Source organism: Pygocentrus nattereri, chromosome 17 (genome assembly GCF_015220715.1).
Source record: "Pygocentrus nattereri isolate fPygNat1 chromosome 17, fPygNat1.pri, whole genome shotgun sequence".
NCBI lineage: Eukaryota > Metazoa > Chordata > Actinopteri > Characiformes > Serrasalmidae > Pygocentrus > Pygocentrus nattereri.
In genome coordinates this window covers 31,658,518-31,678,547 of record NC_051227.1, presented here as the reverse complement: position 1 = coordinate 31,678,547, position 20,030 = coordinate 31,658,518, and the positions used below count along the sequence as shown (strand labels likewise).

General features: G+C 42.2%; 1 protein-coding gene across 1 annotated transcript in view; it reads right to left on the bottom strand.

The window, feature by feature from the left end:
• Positions 1–596: 596 nt before the first annotated feature.
• Positions 597–20,030, bottom strand: part of dph1 (diphthamide biosynthesis 1) — a 110,365-nt gene continuing 90,931 nt past the window's right edge. The window contains exons 10-12 of the mRNA XM_017694913.2: positions 14,433–14,511; positions 4,763–4,897; positions 597–1,313 (exon numbers count right to left, since the gene is read on the bottom strand). Coding sequence (XP_017550402.1) covers positions 1,233–1,313; positions 4,763–4,897; positions 14,433–14,511 — 295 coding nt within the window. The 3' untranslated portion in view covers positions 597–1,232. The remainder of the gene's footprint in view (positions 1,314–4,762; positions 4,898–14,432; positions 14,512–20,030) is intronic.

The following is a 20,030-nucleotide window of genomic DNA, read 5'->3' as shown; positions in this document are numbered from 1 at the left end:
GGAATGGTGTTCTACCCCTCCAGTGAGGTCTAGAGACTTCACATTAAAAAAATCACTCACATTAATCCTTTATTTTGTCAACTTTGCATATATACACTCACTGACCTCTTTAGGTGCATGTACTTTGTATCTACACTCATTGGCCATTTTATTAGGTCCATGTAAATATGGGTGCATTATGTAGATGTGTGTTGGAATACACATATTACTATATTAGTTACATCAATTTGTTTTCAAGGACATTCACACCATCTTCAAAAATCTGACCGATTATGCAAGAAAAATTACATAATCCTTATGAAGTCCTGAAACTACTTGAATTGATGAACGATTCTCTAAAATATGGAATGTGCAATATAAACTTTACTGCAGCATGCAGATTTCCTTTATATTGTAATATACTGTAAATGCATGGGGTCTTAAGAGAATCAGTCTTATTTGGCTTACATAAAGGGCTTCAACTAATGCTGCACACAGCCAGCTTCTTTAGTGCATAATGATTGTGTGTTGAGTCATCACCCGTACGAAAACATTCTAATGTGCAGCTTTAATTATTTTCTTTGTGAGGGCGTAGAATAAGAATTCCTTCAATAATATTTAATTTAGCTGCATTTAATCTTTTATTTTGTATTAAACCATATAAAATGTACAAACTCTTACAAGTTTCACATATGGAGCTCTTTGTGGTACAGAAGCATTAACGGCATAATAGACAAGCAGCTTGAAAAAAAAGTGTATTATATTTCTCTGTCTGCGCACATTTTCATTCCTTCCTGCAATTTTTACTTTCAATAGAATGTATGAAGGCCAACACAATGCAAAGTGTTTGGCAGCTCCTTTTTCACCCAGAGACAAGATGATTGCATTTAACTAGCAGCCCACATGCTGCAATCTGAAACAAACAATGTGCACTCAGGGTCAACTCTCTCCATCGCACTCTCTCACTTCTGTGCGCACGCGCACACACACACACACACACACACACACACACACACACACACAGACACAAATGCACACAGATATACACATCCCACTCACAGAGAAACATACTCTTGTTGTAGTCTGATATGGGGGCTGGTTTGATGTAGTGCTTTGTGGGAAGAGAGAGTGGTGGAAGGCTGATATACACAGTGCTCTGACAACAGAGCCAAGCGCAGTCTTCATGATTGGCTGTCTCCTGCAGATGCCACGCTATGGTTGGTTGCTGCTGCTGCTGCTGCTGCTGCTAAGTGTTATTCAGTCTGGCAGCTGCAGGGGGTGCTCTGCTCACAGTTACCACTCTCGCCCTGCTGGACACAGTGTGGGACTGCCTTCTGCAGAGGAGGAAGAGGAAAAAAAAGCCAAAAAAGCACAATGTTACATGAGTTTTCTCCAATTACTGAAGACTTATAATACTTACAGCAAATGTCAGAGAGCACCCTTCATTTATCTAATTCTCAGTCAACATAGACATTAAATGGATTTCTGAGGAGATCAGCTATAAGATATTTTACTAGCACAAGAAAGAGGAGAGTCAAAGGAAAATGGTGAAAAACCTACACAACTGGAGTTCAACAAAGTATTAAAAGAATACAGAGAAAATGGGATTTCTAGCAACCATGCAAGACCTGGTAGACCACCAAATCCTTCAGACAAACAGTACTGAAAGCTTTCAACTTAGAGAGGAGAAACTCAAGCTCCACTCTTGCTTTAGATCAAAAGCTACAGGTGTTTCTGTCCATCCTTCCACTGTGAGAGGACAACTCAACAGTATGAGTTTGCAAGGATGTGTGGCTGTCAAGAAGCTGTTACTGAGAAAAGAAAACAGACAACAAAAAGAATATTTGAACTAAAAACCTGATGCTGGACATCTGAGATGTGGAGTAAGGTTTGATGGATTGAAGAGTCTAAATTTTCCATTGTATTGTTGGATAGTAAGAAGCAGAAAATGCAACCCACTTCTAAGACTGAACTTTTTAATAGTACGTTTACTGAACATTTTGAAATGAGTGGTTGAGATTTCTGCATAATTATATAAATTTTTTTTATGACTTTCATGCTGAAGAATGGACAATTTAATGTACGTTTTACCAGGAAGTTTAGTGTAGCGTGGTGCCATTTGCACAGTGCACCACTTGACTACAAACGAAATCTTTCAACATCAACATATTAACATAACAGACAACTACACTGACATTTAATATTGACAGTGCACAGATGACATTACTGCAACTGAAATTACTGTGGCCAAATCGAATTAATCTGTAAATATACTCAACTTAACAGCAACGTTTCTCAAATACTATCACAAATTCATTTGACTGGATTATTTTAGTTCGACTCAGGAGACATACAGTGGGGAAAAAAGTATTTAGTCAGTCACCAATTGTGCAAGTTCTCCCACTTAAAAAGATGAGAGAGGCCTGTAATTGACATCATAGGTAGACCTCAACTATGACAAAATGAGGAAAGAAATGTCAAAAAATCACATTGTCTGATTTTTAAGGAATTTATTTGCAAATAATGGTGGAAAATAAGTATTTGGTCACTGACAAAAGTTCATCTCAATACTTTGTTATATATCCTTTGTTGGCAATGACAGAGGTCAAACGTTTTCTGTAAGTCTTTACAAGGTTGGCACACACCATTGCTGGTATGTTGGCCCATTCCTCCATGCAGATCTCCTCTAGAGCAGTGATGTTTTGGGGCTGTCGGCGGGCAACACGGTCTTTCAACTCCCTCCAAAGGTTTTCTATGGGGTTGAGATCTGGAGACTGGCTAGGCCACTCCAGGACCTTGAAATGCTTCTTACGAAGCCACTCCTTTGTTGCCCTGGCAGTGTGCTTGGCATCACTGTCAAGCTGAAAGAGCCAACCACATTTCATCTTCAATGCTCTTGCTGATGGAAGGAGTTTGCACTCAAAATCTCACAATACATGGCCCCATTCATATGGTGTTCTTTGGATGAACTCAGCATTCACTCTCCTCCAAACATGACGAGTTGTGTTTGAACCAAACACTTCTACTTTGGTTTCATCTGACCATATGACATTCTCTCCCAATACTCTTTCGGAACATCCAAATGCTCTCTAGCAAACTTCAGACGCGCCCAGATATGAACTGGCTTAAGCAGGGGGACACGTCTGGCACTGCAAGATCCCCTGGCGGCATAGTGTGTTACTGATAGTAGCCTTTGTAACGTTGGTCCCAGCTTTCTAAAGGTCATTCACTAGGTCCCCCCGTGTGGTTCTGGGATTTCTGCTCACTGTTCTTGTGATCATTTTGACCCCACGGGCTGAGATCTTGCATGGGGCCCCTGAACAAGGGAGATTACCAGTGGTCTTGTAGGTCTTCCATTTTCTGATTATTGCTCCCACAGTAGATTTCTTCACACCAAGCTGCTTGCCTATTGCAGATTCAGTCTTCCCAGCATTGTGCAGGTCTACAATCTTGTTTCTGGTGTCCTTCGACAGCTCTTTTGTCTTCACCATAGTGGTGTTTGGAGTGTGACTGTTTGAGGTTGTGGGCAGGTGTCTTTTATACAGATAACGAGGTCAAACAGATGCCATTAATACAGGTAATGAGTGGAGGACAGAGGAGCCTCTTAAAGAAGACGTTACAGGTGTGTGGCAGCCAGAAATCTTGCTTTTTTGTAGGTGACCAAATACTTATTTTCCATCATTATTGGCAAATAAATTCTTTAAAAATCAGACAATGTGATTTTCTGGATTTTTTTCCCTCATTTTGTCTCTCATAGTTGAGGTCTACCTATGATGTCAATTACAGGCCTCTCTCATCTTTTTAAGTGGGAGAACTTGCACAATTGGTGACTGACTAAATACTTTTTTCCCCACTGTAGAACACACAAATGTACTCAGAGGAAATGTTCACTGAGTGGAATAACGGCTGAGTCCAAAGCTGAGGCCTGAGCCAAAATATCTACAGCTAAAAATGCATATTAAGAAGGCTAGTAAGAGGTGAGTAGAGCAGCCGAAACCCATGCTCAAGCGTTGATACAGTGAAATAATGACTCAAGCAGTAAAGTAAAAATACCTTTCCAAAAAACAACCTGAGTAGAAATATAAAAGTAGCAGGTAAAAAATACTTCAGTATTGAGTAACTGTGGAACTGCAGTGGAACTACTTGGTACCTTCAGTATCTCTCAGCAAAAGAACACATTGTTGATTGAGGCTTGGTCAAAAATAAAATGCTAAAGGTTCAGAGTGAGAGGTGTAACCAACCGCAAAGCAGTACAGAAGTACAGAATATTTAACACAACAATAAATTAGTAATTTACTGTTAATAACTAAAATGTAACAGTAAAAAGCAGATTATTTAAAATTCTGAGAAAGAAATGAGCGAATGATTAATGAATATAATTATAATCAATAATAAGATCAATTAGTTTTGACACAGACTATAATTTCTCTTATGAACATTTCTGTGACGCTTCTTATTCTCCTTCTCACTTAGCACACTGTGCAGTAAATGGTGACTGAACTGTGCCAAGTACATGCAAAAATGTATTCACTGACCTGAATATCCCCTCACCACTGGGGGTCACTAAAGCAGCATGCACCTGCATTTCCTTATCTAAACACCATCTGCCTTGTGGAGCTATAACCCATCAGAGATTTCTGAGTAAATCATACCTCTGAATCAATAATCCTGAATAAATTCCCTCTCTTTCTCACACACACACACACACACACACACACACACACACACACACACACACACACACACACACAAAGATATGTATCTGCTCCTAACTCACACACACCTGCGGCTGTTTGCGTGCAGGCCGTTTGGGTTGGTTGTCTGGGTGATTGGGGGCCCAAGGCCCCAGGCTCTGATTGGAGTAGAAATCCATGGGATATACCTCCTGCCATCCTATCTGCTGCAGGGCTACTGCTGCCTGAGAGCAGGAGAGGAAAAAGAAAGTGAGATAGAGAAAAAGAGACCTCTTTATCAATTATAAAACCCAGCTTTTTTAACACCTGTACATTTTCTTTTGCTTCTGTGATAAATACCAATAGCCAATAGCAAATGTCCTGCATGAAAAAAATCCTGCACTTCTACTAGGGATGCAACGATCCCACTTTACCTCTCTTGCAGGACTGATTCCCACACTTGAACTCAAGGTATCAGCTGATACTGGGTATTCATTAACAGCATAGTTCTTTTTTTATTTAAAATCTGTTTACCTCACTGCAAAGAACTGTTTGGGTTTAGCTACATGTAACTAGATATCACATAACGTAAACAGAACCTTGAAACTTCTACACACTAAATAATGCTGATCTACAGTTAGATACATAAATAAAAAGCTATTATTATTTTAGCTTGTCTACCACAGCATATTGGAGTTGACCGAGAACCAAAAATGAGTTTCATTTATGATTATTCTAGTTTTATATTAGTTTATGTCTGAGCCCCTAAAAATGAAGTATGACAAAGCAAGCTACTGGATAATGTGGCATTAAATATGCCATATATGATTGTAAAACAGCACTGAATTAGATGTCTGGCCAATACCAAATCTAATAAGTTCAGTGCCATTTCTTCACGCCAATATGATAAGCGGCAACCAATTACACTGTTTATGCGGCTTATGTGGCACTTTGATGTATAACTCAAAATTACTCAATACTCGACTGCACATGAAGCAAGAGATACAACGGTGGAAAAACAGCTAATGTACTCAAAACACTGGATATTATTACATTAGTTGAATATTACTATTACATTTATGAAAAGCAATATTAGGCTAATTACAACTTTCACTCAACGCATAAATTTGCTTGTAATTTAGAGACAAATGGTCGGCATGGAGAGTGCTCTGGCTCACTGTACTCACGTTGAAGCATTAAGTTATATAAAATAATATGAATAAATAAATACATATTAACCCCTGGCGATAAGGGACAGTTTCAGTCACAGTATGGGTCCATTCGCTTCACAACTCTAAACTAGATTTCATTAAGACAAGACGATACAGAGAGAATCAGTGGCTGCACGATATAACATATGGTAAGGGCCAACATCACTTAATAAACATGCCAACATGTAATTTTCACATCAGATTTACACATTAATTGGATAATGCATATAAATGTAGAGCATGTGCCCCTTATAATATCCCCTACAGCCTCAGCAGAAATTGGTGAAGCAGTTAAAGCGTCTGAAAACTAAAGCTGCTAAGAGAAAGCACAGTAAACACAGCTATTTTCTTTGCTTTATGCACACTATATCTGTTATTTGAGGCTGAGTACTCAGAAATGACTTGTTGCAACTCGTGACTGGGCCTTTATAATAAACCTTAGCACATTCATAGTATCTCACAGGAGAATGGAACCAGTGTAGTCCTCCTCACTCTCCTTTCCACAGTAAAACCAGAGCAAGTACTCCCCAAGCCTGAGTTTTAGCACTGGGTTATCAATGCACTGCGCCTTCACTTGGCTTGTGCTTGTGTCGACCTGACTCACGAATGAAATATGCTTTAATGTGCAGCTCTAATATGGCAAGACAGATGGCATATGCAGTTTATGAAGCATTGTCTTTAGGAGCGTAGCAATATTAGCTCATAAACAAACTCCACTCTATAAATCTGCTCATATGCAGCAAGCGTTCATCCATCCTTAACCTGATCTTCATTCCTCCTCCTTCACTACAGTGAAGCATAGCATAATATGCTCTAATGGAAGTTTTAAATCCTTATGCAGGGAGTCTGTTAGCGGGGACTTTGTCCCACGGCTACAAATAATAATTCAGGATTTGAAGGATTCTTTTCATCACCTCTACAGTAAAACACACACATGCCCTGCCACTGCTACCAGCCTCAATCCCTCCCTCTCTTCCCTCCCCATACGAGCTCTTAATAAACCCAGCCTTGCCACGTTTCCCCTTTCTCTGGCTTTTCATCATTCCCTCGCTCCCTCTCTCCATCTCACCCCTCCATCCTCGGTTTCCAGGCTGCGAGCTAGCTGCTCCTGCTAATCCCTATGCTGACAGGGGAGGCAAGTGTGTCTTATTGACTATAAATATAACATGAGAGACACTGAAAATAACCGCTGCCTCCCTTCTGTCTCTGGCTCTTTCCCTCTCTCATATGCTTCCCACTGCCATAGAGGAAACAGATGCATGAAAAAATGGGGGTGGGGGGTTGGGATAAATAAATAAAAACAAACCAGTGTGATGCAGGACTGAAGTATAATAGTAAGGGTTTTGCCTGAACTAAAGCTGGGCAACATGATGATTGTGACCATTTACATGTTCATATGCTTTTTATCATGGGCATTTTATATAGATGGCATAATTCTTATAACGAAACCAGGAGTATTGGACAATATCACTTTTTCTTCTTTAAAATGTATTAAGCCTTACAATTACTTACTTTCAGTTGAAATATTTAATTTCTAACAAATAAGGATGATTATGAATTTCTTAATATTTGAACAGCCATGATAGTTTGAAGAATCAAATCATAAAATTAGGACTTTATATAGCTTCTCTCCAATATTCTTATATTGAAGAACCACATGACGTCTAAAGTTTGTACTCTACCGAGGGCAGTGTAGAGCCTTCGCCTTTCAGAGTGAGACTTTGGCGAGAGTTATTCTTATCCGTTTCACCCAAAGAAAGAAGCACAGAAAAACTACTGCAGCTGGCTAAAGGATTCTGCACACTGACAAGAAGCTCCCTGATTCTCCTTGCTATTCTCAGTGGAAATTTCAAAACATGTTCACTTACTAGAGGCTGTGTGCTGCATTTTGTCTGCCTGATACTTCACACAGGCAGAAGCCTAAGAGACTCCTAGAGACCTATACTTTGTTTTCATTTTTTTTTGGTGGGGTTGGGGGGTATTGATTCATTTCATAAATAATGCATTACTTATTTGACTTTCCCATCCCTACTAACAACATAACATTACACAATGTGAGTGGGTGACAATTTCGTAGTGGATTTGTTACAGAACTATTTTTCCCTCTGTCTAGCATTTTCTGCTGATTTCAACCTGATATTGATATCTTGTATTGGATCATCGCCAACTCTAGTATTCTCCCTGGACAACATGGTTGTTGCAAGCATGATTTCTTCTCTAATATTTGGTTAAGGATCCAACTGCCTTAATGACAGCACCAATCCTATCAAGGCAGGGATTACAGCAGTCTCTTGAGATCTTGCCCATTTCAGCCCACTCTACCACTAACTTTGTGCTTCATGTCTGAGCAGAATACAACATTGACTCTCCCAAATTCCAGTGAGTTTATTTTCAGCACACTGTGAAAATTCCTTCAAATATCGTGATGTTATATTTCTGGACATTTTTACCATCCTTTGCGTGAGCTAATAATTTGTGCACTGTTTTAAAACAGGCTGGCCTCCTATGGAGACCCACATGGAGTTGTGATACTGATTTGCTGTTGAATTTCCATACAGTTCCTATGTCCTATAATCCTGTCATACCACCACTCCAGAGCACTTCATACGTGAGCTTGAGTTGCAGGGGTGATGCAAATGCATTACAGTAACAGAAGGATAAATGAAAGCATATAAAATAAGACAAGGCTCCATTCCAGTGCTACTGAGCTATTCAAGTGCTTCCTTCATAAAGACTCATGACCACATGAAAGCTCAAACGCACTAGCGGTTGCACGCTGAGATTATAGATGCCAGCGGTAGCTGCCAGCTGAAAGCCGTGGAGTGACGAGCGCTTTAACGAGACTCGTCTCGTAAAGCATCCCCTGGCCGCTCGGCTTTCGTACGGGACTGGCAGGGGGATTTGCACTGATACCTATCCCAGGGAAATGTTCTTATGAGCCTCATGCCAGCCAGGCCCAGCTTTGGCATGAAATGAATCAGGATGTACTAGTGTACTCATCCCTGCTGATTAGAATGGGAGGGGGGAGTGAGAGAGTATGTATAAGTGTACATGTGAGAAAGAGAGAGAAAGGGAGCATGCATTTAACTGGCCAGTGAGAGGAGCTACTGTTCCATAGTGGAGTGTAAGACTCCTCTCATTTCTGCATCTGAGAAACACTCTTCTTCCTCTACAAATAAACAACAAAAAACATGCAGGCTAAATCAATGTGAGCACATGGACCAGCATAAACTGACACTAGAACTGCACTGATTAGTTGGCAAAGTTCATCACTCAACCTACAACAATGATTATGGAAAACCGAAGTGCTCAATAATTCTATATGATAAGATGCTCAAATTCAAATTACCGGGCTGCCTCTAGCCAGGCAGTCTTCTTGGGGGCTTATTTGATTTGATTGAAAACAAATATTTTTTTAGTTCTGACTATTTAAATAAATATTTATTCCACTTATACTTCATAGCTGATTTGCTGGCATTCCTAAACACGTTCACTTTTCAGTTGATCGTGGAAAAGCTAGGAGGGAAGAACTGACTTGTTGCAACAGTGGCATCCTATTACAGTACCATGCTCAAATTCACTGAGTTCTTTAGAACACCACATTCTTTCACAGATGTTTGTAAAGGAAGATTGTATGGGCAGGTGCTTGATTTTATACACCTGTGTCAATGCGACTGAATTAAACACTTGAATTCAATGAGGTGTATCCTAATACTTTTGTGCATGGTGTATGTGAAACTCTTCTACTGATAGCACTGGTGTTCCTGCTGGATGTGAGTGAAGTGTTGGCAAAAGTAGAGCAGTTAAATCTGCATTCTCAGTGGATTCATTTGATAATTCCATTAAATTCTTCATTCTGACTGTGTATCTACCACTATGTCATGAATAAATCCTCAGAGGCATATTCAACTATTTTAGAATAATAGCCAAGTGGTGGTTGGTTAGTGTAGTGGTTAACACCTTTGCCTTCTATGCTGTAGACTGGGGTTCAATCCCCGACCAGGCCAAGCACCCTACACTATACCAATAAGGGTCCTTGGGCAAGACTCCTAACACCACCTTGGCCTACCTGTGTAAAATGATCAAATTGTAAGTCGCTCTGGATAAGAGCGTCAGCAAAATGCCATAAATATAAATGTAAAGTTGTGCGTTTGCATACGTCTCTATATTTTGGCTTTTCACATCATAACCTTAGTCTAAGATAAGATAGACTTTCATTATCCCACTGGAGGAAATTTGCATTGTTACAGCAGAATACAGAATAAGCAGATAAATAGCAGTAATTAGACAAAGATGTGCATCATACAAAATACAAAATATAAGATATACTAAATAAATAAATAAACAAGGCGTCTTAGCAGAAAAATATAAAAAATAAAAATAGAATTAAGAAACTATACAAATGTACAGTTTACACATGCAGTTGTATGGATAATGCACATTTCTAAACAGGTAATGACTGGATATCGCACAGAAATTGTAGATATTGCACAGTAATGATTATAGATATTGCACAGAACTTGCATATGTATTGCACTTATACCAAGTTGTACTAAGTTGAAGAACATTAAATAATTTAAGAAAAACAAAAGATATGCGATGGGCCGAATGATGCTGTCACGGGCCTGTAATTTGAGGCCACTGCCCAATAATGTTCAAACAGTCATATGGACAGAATGCACTGCAAGAGGCAAAGCTGATAAGGCTTCTACTGAAGTAGGCGGTGTATATATATATATAAAAAAAAAAAAGACTGTCGAATTTTGACCTTGAATGATGAATATAATGAAGATGACATAATGGTTAGATTACACAAACAAATGATTTGATTAACCCTTCCTGGATCGGGGCCTTGTCATGGCAGAAGGGCTTGTGTGGTCTAGGGATCTTCAGAGCTAAGTCGTCAGGAGCAATATGCTCCTGGTATGGTCTCCCAGGGCGAACAGGTCTGGAGTGAAGACCCAGACTAACATGATCCAAAGTTTCTCCAGGCATATCGTGCACAAAAAATCGTGTACCCTGCCCAGGAAAGGGTCACCGGGACCTAACCCTGGAGCCAGGCCTGGGGGTAGTGATACCACGCCTGGTGGCTGGGCAGCCCACGTAACCCAGCCGGGCTCAGCCCAAAGAGGCAACGTGGGGAGGCCATGTGGGCCCACCACCCGCAAGGTCCAGCATGTGCCATACTGGCAGTGGGAGATTGCGGGGAGGCCCTAGGTGGCCTAGGCCCCTGCAGCAGAAACTAGCTCTTGGTACATGGAATGTAACCTCACTGGGGGGGAAGGAACCAGAACTTGTGCAGGAGGTTGAGAGGTACCAACTAGATATAGTTGGGCTCACCTCCACCCACAGTGTCGGCTCTGGAACCAAACTCCTGGATAGGGGATGGTCTCTCTCCTACTGAGGGGTTGCACAAGGTGAGAGGCGCCGGGCGGGTGTGGGGATACTCAAGTCCCCGGCTGGTGACCATGCAGTTGGAGTTTGTCCCGGTGGACGAGAGGGTCGCCTCAATGCGAATTGAAATCGCAGAGAGCAAAACTTTGACTGTTGCTTATGCACCAAACAACAGGTCAAAGTATTCCACCTGCTTGGAGTGAGTGGGCAGGGTTCTGGAAATGGTCCCGGCCTACAGACTGTATAGTCCTCCTGGGAGACTTCAATGCTCACGTTGGCAATGACTGGGAGACCTGGAGAGGCGTGATTGGGAAGAACGGCCTGCCCGATCTAAACCCGAATGGTGAATTGTTATTGGACTTCCGTGGCAGGCATGGATTGTCCATAACGAACACCAAGTTTGAACACAAGGATGTTCATAAGTGTACATGGTATCAGAGCTCCTTGGGTCAAAGGTCAATGATCGACTTTGTTGTTGTTTCATCTGACTTGGGACCATATGTTCTGGACACTAGGATGAAGAGAGGTACTGAGCTGTCAACTGATCACCATCTGGTGGTGAGTTGGATCAGATGGCAGGGAAGACTGATGGTCAGATCCGGTAGGCCCAAGCAAATAGTGAGGGTGTGCTGGGAATGACTTTCGGAGGCCCCTGTTTGGAATGATTTCAACTCCCACCTACGGGAGAGCTTTTCTCACGTCCCAGAAGAGGTAGGGGACATGGAGTCTGAATGGACCCTGTTCAAAACCTCCATTGTGGAAGCTGCCAGGCGTAGCTGTGGCCAAAAGCTTGTGGGTGCCTGTCGGGGTGGTAACCCAAGAACCTCCTGGTGGACACTGGTGGTGAGGGAGGCTGTCAAGCTGAAGAAAGAGGCCCTTAGGGACTGGTTGGCCCGAAGGACTCCCGATTCAGCAGATAGGTACCAACAGGCAAAAAAGGTGGCAGCTGCAATGGTGGCAGAAGCAAAATCTAGGGCATGGGAGGAGTTTGGTGAGGCCTTGGAAAAAGACTTTCAGACTTTCGTTCGGCCTCAAAGAGGTTCTGGACAACTGTCCGGCGACTCAGAAGGGGTTGATGTGGCTGCGCCCAAGCTGTATTCGGCAAGGGTGGAGGAACTCTGACTTCGATGAGGATATTGTCGGTCGGCGGAAGGAGCACTTTGAGGAACTTCTTAATCCGGGAGATGGAGGTAGGTCACGGAAGTAGTTGGTAAGCTCCTCAGTGGCAAGGCATTGGGGGTGGATGAGATTCATCCAGAAATGCTTAAGGTTCTGGATATTGTGGGGCTGTCATGGCTAACATGCCTCTGCAATATTGCATGGACCTTGAGAACAGTACCCTTGGACTGGCAGACTGGGGTGGTGGTCCCTATTTTTAAAAAGGGGGACCGGAGGGTGTGTGCCAATTATCGGGGTATCAAACTGCTCAGCCTCCCTGGGAAAGTCTATGCAAAGGTGCTGGAAAGGAGACTCCGACCAATAGTTGAACCTCAGATTGAGGAGGAACAATGTGGATTCCGTCCCGGCCGTGAAACAATGGATCAGCTTTTCACCCTCTCACAGATTGTTGAGGGGGGCATGGGAGTTTGCCAACACAGTCTACATGTGTTTTGTGGACTTGGAGAAGGCTTATGAGCATGTTCCTCGAGATATCTTATGGGAGGTCCTCCGGGAGTATGGGGTGCCGGGCCTACTACTCCAGGCTATCACAATCTCTGTACTCCCGGAGTGAGAGCTGTGTCTGTATACTCAGCATTAAGTCAGACTCTTTCAGTGTTAGCGTTGCACTCAGGGTTGTGCTCTGTCTCCACTCTTGTTCGTGATATTCATGGACAGAGTGTCAGGGCGTAGCTGGGGTTAGGAGGGCATTATGTGTGGAGGCCGGAGGGTGGCGTCTCTGCTATTTGCAGATGATGTTCTTTTGGCGGAATCACATGGATGCCTCCAGCGCTCGCTGGAGCGGTTTGCAGTTGATTGTGAAGCGGTTGGTATGTGGATCAGCACCTCCAAGTCTGAGTCCATGGTCTTGGTCCGGAAAAGGATGGCATGTCCACTCCAGGGAAGGGAAAAGGACCTGCCCCAGGTGGAGGAGTTTAAGTATCTTGGGGTCTTGTTCACGAGTGACGGGAAGAGGGATCATGAGTTCGGCCGTAGGCTGGGACAGGCGGCAGCAGTAATGTGGTCACTGTACCGGACTGTAGTGGTGAAGAGGGAGTTGAGCCAAAAGGCGAAGCTCTCTCTTTACCGGTCAATCTACATCGCAACCCTCACCTATGGTCATGAGCTGTGGGTAATGACTGAAAGAATGAGATCGCGAATACAAGCGGTGGAAATGAGCTTTCTTCGTCGGGTGGCGGGCTACACGCTATGCGATAGAGTGAGGAGCTCGGTCATCCGGGAGGAGCTCAGAGTAGAGCCGCTACTCCTGCGCATTGATAGGAGCAAACTGAGGTGGTTCGGGCATCTGATCCGGATGCCCCCTTGATGCCTCCCGGTGGGGGTGTTCCAGGCACGGCCTACCGGGACAAGACCCCAGGGTCATCCTTAGACCCGCTGGAGGGATTATGTCTCCAAGTTGGCCTGGGAGCGGCTTGGGGTCCCCGGGAATGAGCTGGAGGAAGTTGCGGGGGACAGGGTCATCTGGGATTCTCTGCTCTCCCAACTGTTACCGTGACTTAAGTCTGGACTTAGCGGTCAACGATGATGGATGGATGGATGGCTGATTAATCGCTTACCGATTAATCTCTTATGCATGTCACATGTACATTTTTTTCTTTTGTGAAATCATAAAAACAAGCACAGACTGCATTGCCTAGTCCCACAATAAACTGGTAAGTAAATAAGGTCATGCCTTAGTCATGACTTCAAAAAACTACTGACAGATTAGATGGTGACACTGTGGCACATGTCACTTTTACCACTAAATAAAGTGTACCACGTTTCTTTTGATGCAGAAATCATACAGGACGCAAACATATAAGATGGCAAACCAGCTAGCTTTGGGAAGAGGATCTCTGACTTGCTTTGAAGCATAATAAGCCTTGAGAAGGCTGTGCAGAGTGAGGTTCAGGTGGCAGGTGGAGGCAAGAGGAGCGTGTGTCTCACTCTCTTTGCTTTGATAGTGAAGGATGGTGAAGGCAAGGCTTTGCTTTGTGAGCATGTAAGATGCGTGTACCTCGTAAGGAGACAGCAGGGGTTTGGAGAACGCCGTGCCCCAATCTATTGACAGACGAGGACATGCGATCTGTACCCACCTACAGAGAGGGAAGGAGAAAGAAAGAAAGAGAGATTTGAAGGGGCAAATACAGTTTCACTTGACTATTAACCAATCTTGTTTTATCCTTTAGAAATAAAGTCTGTTTTTGTGCCTTAAAGACTGATGTGTAAATAACCTGTTCTGATTGAACAATTCATGCACACTTGTATTGCGACAGTAAATGTGCCTATATGTTCTGCTCAAATAATTCTTATAACTAGCTATAGCCTGTCTATGTTACAACACTCCCTATCACTTCAGTGTGAGTTTTCATATGTAAATGTGTTCATGGCTGCAACATCACAAGCACGATGAACTCAAAACGGGTTGTTTCTTAGCTTACTTTTCATTTATGGCCTGGGCAGTGAATTCCTGAAACACACAAAAAATTCTTGCCTGTCTAAGAGACATGGCATATCTCTGAGAGTGAGTCCAATAGTACTGCACTGATTTCTCACTCTGACTCCTTTGCTGTATATATGAGAGTACATCTGCACAGCTCTAAAGAGCAGAGCTGTTTGCTCTGAGCTGCAGCGTCATTATTTAGGCAGCAAAGGGAGGGCTTGAGGAGTACGAGAGATGGTGGGGGGAAGGAGGGGGGACATGAGAGAGACAGAAAGAAGAGAGTGTGAAAGAATTGTGGGAAAAACAGTAAACAAATTTAGAGACATCAAGGAGGCATCCTTAATCTGTAGCTTTGGCTGTAGGTCGTACAGAGGTCATATGGTGATCATAGATGCAAAACATTAAGCCATTTTAGCCTAACCAGACAAACTAGAGGGATTGTAAAATTGATGAATGTTAGAACATTAATGAAGATGTTCACTAAACTGCTACTGATGGCCACATGCAGGAAGATTAGAAAGAAAAGGCTCTGAAAGCGCAAAAAACCCCCCCAAAAAACATTACATCACTATTCCTTAAACACAATGTTATCTGGAGGCTCTCAAAAGTTCTAGTCTGTGAATTGTGGCAAAGTTTATCTTGACATCTTGTCTTCCTCTCACCCACTCGCTTGCTTTTTTTCAAGCCTTGTATCGTGATGACTAGAACTGCAGAAGTGATGAGGGCTTCACCTAATATGTTCCCCACTCCTACCCCCCCCCACCCCCCCACCCCCCCACCCAGCCAAAATCCAACGAAATTCACCCACCCCAACAGTGGGTGGGAACCAAGTGCCCAAAAGCAAAAAATATTCTCATTCTCCACCATTCTCTATCGTTCCATTTTCTACATTTTTCTGGTATTTTATATTTTATTTTTCGTGAGACCCATGTATGTTGATTTTACATACCTGAGCTGAACCACTCCTTATAACTCCTCTGTGAACAAACAGAGTTACACTGCTTTAGGCTGAACAGGTAAATTCTTTGGAATGAAACAACAAATTTAAAACAGGATGTTTTTCAAGCTTTTGAGCAAACAATAGATTCTGAAATAGCACTGTGCAATCTATTTTGATAAAATTGAAAGAAGAAGCATTACTTCTGGAGTCAGGAGAAAAAATACACTGAAATATGGTATGTCAGCTGCAGTGAGTCAAAATAATCAATTACAAAACCAGAGGCGTCAGATTGTTTTTCAGACCACATCATGTATTTCTACGTATTAACATCACACATACAGATACAAAAGAAGGTGTCCCTCAAAGATCTCATACGCAAACAGTACATTAATGATTATGACAATAGTAGATAATTCACTTGCATCCTCAGAAGAAACACCCTTCAAGCTCTCTTTGAATACTCTTTCAACACACTTGCAATCATAAAGATTCACTACTTTGATGTGAACCAGAACAATAAATTACTGTACCAGGAGAAATAACCGCTGGATATTTCTGGCAAATACAACATTTCAGTGAAAGAGTCCACCACAGTCATCTGCTTGGGGAAGGGAATCATCTACTTGCACCTGTAAGCGATGTTGCAAAATGTTCTTGAACAGGTTGTGTACAATTACACTCTTACACAAGAGAGTTCTCCAAATCCTTAAATCTTACATTGTGCAGTTTCAGTAGACACATGCAAATATATATGTAAATGATCTCTGATCGGCTCTGTTGACCTCTGTGCTGATTGGATGATCTGTACTGTACTTCATGCAAAAAGAATTACAGAATTATAAGACGCTTGTAACTAACATATATAGGTAGGCTAACGTTCTGTAGGCTGAAGTGGTGGATATACTGTATGTAAATTAGTTGTTTTTTGCAACATTACAACAACAATGAATTCAACACAGGCTGTTTTTGCAAAATTTAAGCCATGTTTATATACTACATCAAACATAAGGCACGTTATGTTTCCATGAAATAATCCCTTTAAAGCCAAACTAGAGAACAACCCAGCACCATTATGCACTTTAGACGAAACGGGTCTCCGAGCCTCTCTCAATGTTAGCTTAGTCCTATTTACAGTTGGAGTGTCTCTAGTGCAGCCACAGAGAGCTGGGAGGATTCTGAAAGAGTGGGTGTAGTCTCCAGGTAAAGGAATAGCTCGGTGGCCCATGAGCCCGTGAGCAAATGAGGAGGAGTTGGGGTGAGGGGGTGGGAAGGAGAGGGCGGGGGGGGGGTGTTCCTCTGGAGAGTAATGTAGATTGAAACAGGCGACTCAGAGGAGGGAGAGCGAGCAGTGTAAGTGCTAATATTAACTCAGTTTGTGCGATGGCAAGGCCCTGCAAACATAGATACAGGGCTCTACCAGCTGATCCAATCTGGCTATCAGATGCAGCATCTGTCCCAGTGCCCCCTGGCTTACGGCAAGGAGGCACAGAGGAGGACACATAGTCCTACAGGCTGCTTCACACCTATCTGCTTCACACCTATCTGCTTCCCCCTCAACACCAGGGACTTTAAGCTATGGTCACAAGAAATAAATCTGCGTAAATGCCATGGCTGCAGAAATCAAAGCACTAGTTGAGCTTAATTAGTTTTATAAGGTTCTGTAATGTACTTTGTAAGGGAGTGGATGATTTGTGTGGGCAAGTGTCTGTGTAATTTCCCCATATTACTACTGATAGCCTGGATTGAAATGCCAAAGCCAAAGGTGTGTGCCAGCATTAAACAAACAAGGGCTAAACTCAATAATAACAACCAGGCAGCTCACAGCAAGCAAAGCAGTGGAACAGAGACAGAAAAGACGACACTGGACTTCAACAAAATGTTGCAACTGTATTAAAGTGGCATTCTGGCCTAAGCACAAAATTAGTTATTTGCTATTATGCCGCATTCTGTTACATAGCACAATATCCGGCATGCTCATTGGTTTGACAGAATTCACAATTTTATAATGCTTGCCATGTTTTCATCCATCAATGTTCTCTCATTACAGCACCCAGCACGCATTATACAAATACATCACACATATATTGGGAATCCCTGTAGTGTCAATTAATCCTGACTGCTAGCCTAAGTACTGATCCATAGACTTACAAACACAACCACAATAGCATTAGTGTTACCTTGGCCGTTGAAAAAAAACATGAAGAAAACCATGGTTCCATCTTTGGTCAGCACAAAATGGACATCAGAGACATCATTTTTTTCAATTTCAGTCAGAGAAAAGAAGCCAAACTGATGAATGGCCCCTACACCTTGCTAATTTTACCCTACCTTGCGTGTACAGACCTTCTTAAACCTGTTCTCAGGGACTCCCAGACAGTCCATATTTGCTCTAACGCAGCTCCAGACACCTAAATAAAAATGCACCACTGCTTTACACCAATGCTCTTTCTGGCCTTGAAAGAAAAAGGCAGAGCTATGGAGGATGCAGCCCATGTCCTCCCAACAGGCTATAATATGGAGTTATAAGGCTGTAATAAGATGTTAGGCTTCCTAGCACTAACGTTAGCAGTCTTCCTACCATCTGCTTTCACCAGCTAATCAAAACAATTCAAAACAGCCACCTCTCAAAAGTCCTCAAAAAGCAGTTTAGCTCCTACCTTTAAGATACATCAGAAGGTGGTTTTCCTAGATTTCAAACTGAAAAAAATCGCACTCCCGAGACTACTGCGGTATGTTTAAACAGATGGAGTGATGGTTACATTTTTCATTTTGGCCAGAGTGTCTCTTAAAAGACTTCAAAATTGCTTCCTTTTTAGAGGACTTACACTGGATTAAAATCATGGATCTTGTATTAGGTAATCACACATTATTGTACCTCCTCAAGTAAAACTAATCCAGCTTGAACAGGGTTGCACAACAGCTGCAGTTTTGACAACATACGCTTATTAAAAATAGGTCAAAATAAGAATTACTTTATGCATTAGAAGATAAACTAATCTAAGAAGAGTTTTTTTAAATACAATATAAAATAATTGAATATAAACCTTATATTCTACTATCTACGCCAAACTGATATTTTTCCATAGTAGACCAACAGGCCAGAGTAGCAGGTACCAGTGAAGTAAATGAGCTCATACACTAAGTAGCAGCTTTGTTGTCAGTCAACGTAACCATCTGTGCAGCTGTGAATGCCTAAAGTCCTCACAGCCTACAGGGGAGGAGACAGGTCAAAGCGGTGTAATGACGCCCTGACGACCCTCCAGCATGTGAATGTGTCCATGATGAGGGGCCTCTTCAGCTCACCCTCACACACTGCACACTGGGACAGGCATTAGAATGAATGAGCGTAATGGAGGGAGGGAGAAGGAGGAGAGGAGTGGAGGAGTCTGTGATTAGCCCGGGGTTTCCTGGATCTCGAAAGCACTACTGCCTGACTCTTTTCACTTCCACAGGAAATAATAGATTTTAATTAGTCACTCCACCCGCTGCACACAATAGCACAATTAACCTTTCACAGCTGCAGGAAACAGCCACCCGTCCCACCTTACATCACTTTAAATCAATGCAGAGGTGTAATTACGTTTAGGCTGGCAAAGAGAGGTACACGTATAGCAGAGCAGGTAGAACTTGTGGGAAGAGAAGGAGATGGAAACAGAGAGAGGAAACAGCAAGTTCATGCTGTTTCTTCTTCTGATTTATTTTGATATAGAAATTCAAAACATGATACATTGCAAAGCACTTACTAATCACATGTCAATACAGCTTCTTTTTGTCTATTTGCTTTTCTCAGTAACAGCATCTTGACAGCTACATCCTTTCATAGAGTTGAGCAGTCTTCTTACAGTGAAAGGATGGACAGAAACACCTGTGTTTTTTCAGATCTGAAGTAACAGTGGAGCTTGATATTTTTCTACTATCTCTCAAAGCTGAAAGCTTTAAGTGCTGTTTATCTGATGGTCACAGTTTTAGTGGTCTACCCAGTTTGCATGGTTGTAAGGAGTCCCATTTTCTCTGTATTTTTTTTTTTTTTTTTTTTTTTTTAACTTCAATTTTGGGGTCAGTGTCATTAGACACACCCAGGCATGATTACTGCCAGATCTGTTGAATCTAAACATCACTTAAATAGAACCTGTCACCTTCTAAAGAGATTATAAAAAACATGCAAAATAAAGTTAGTGAAATCTGCCAGTCTGGAAATGTTTACAAAGCCATTCCTAAGTCTCTGGGACTCC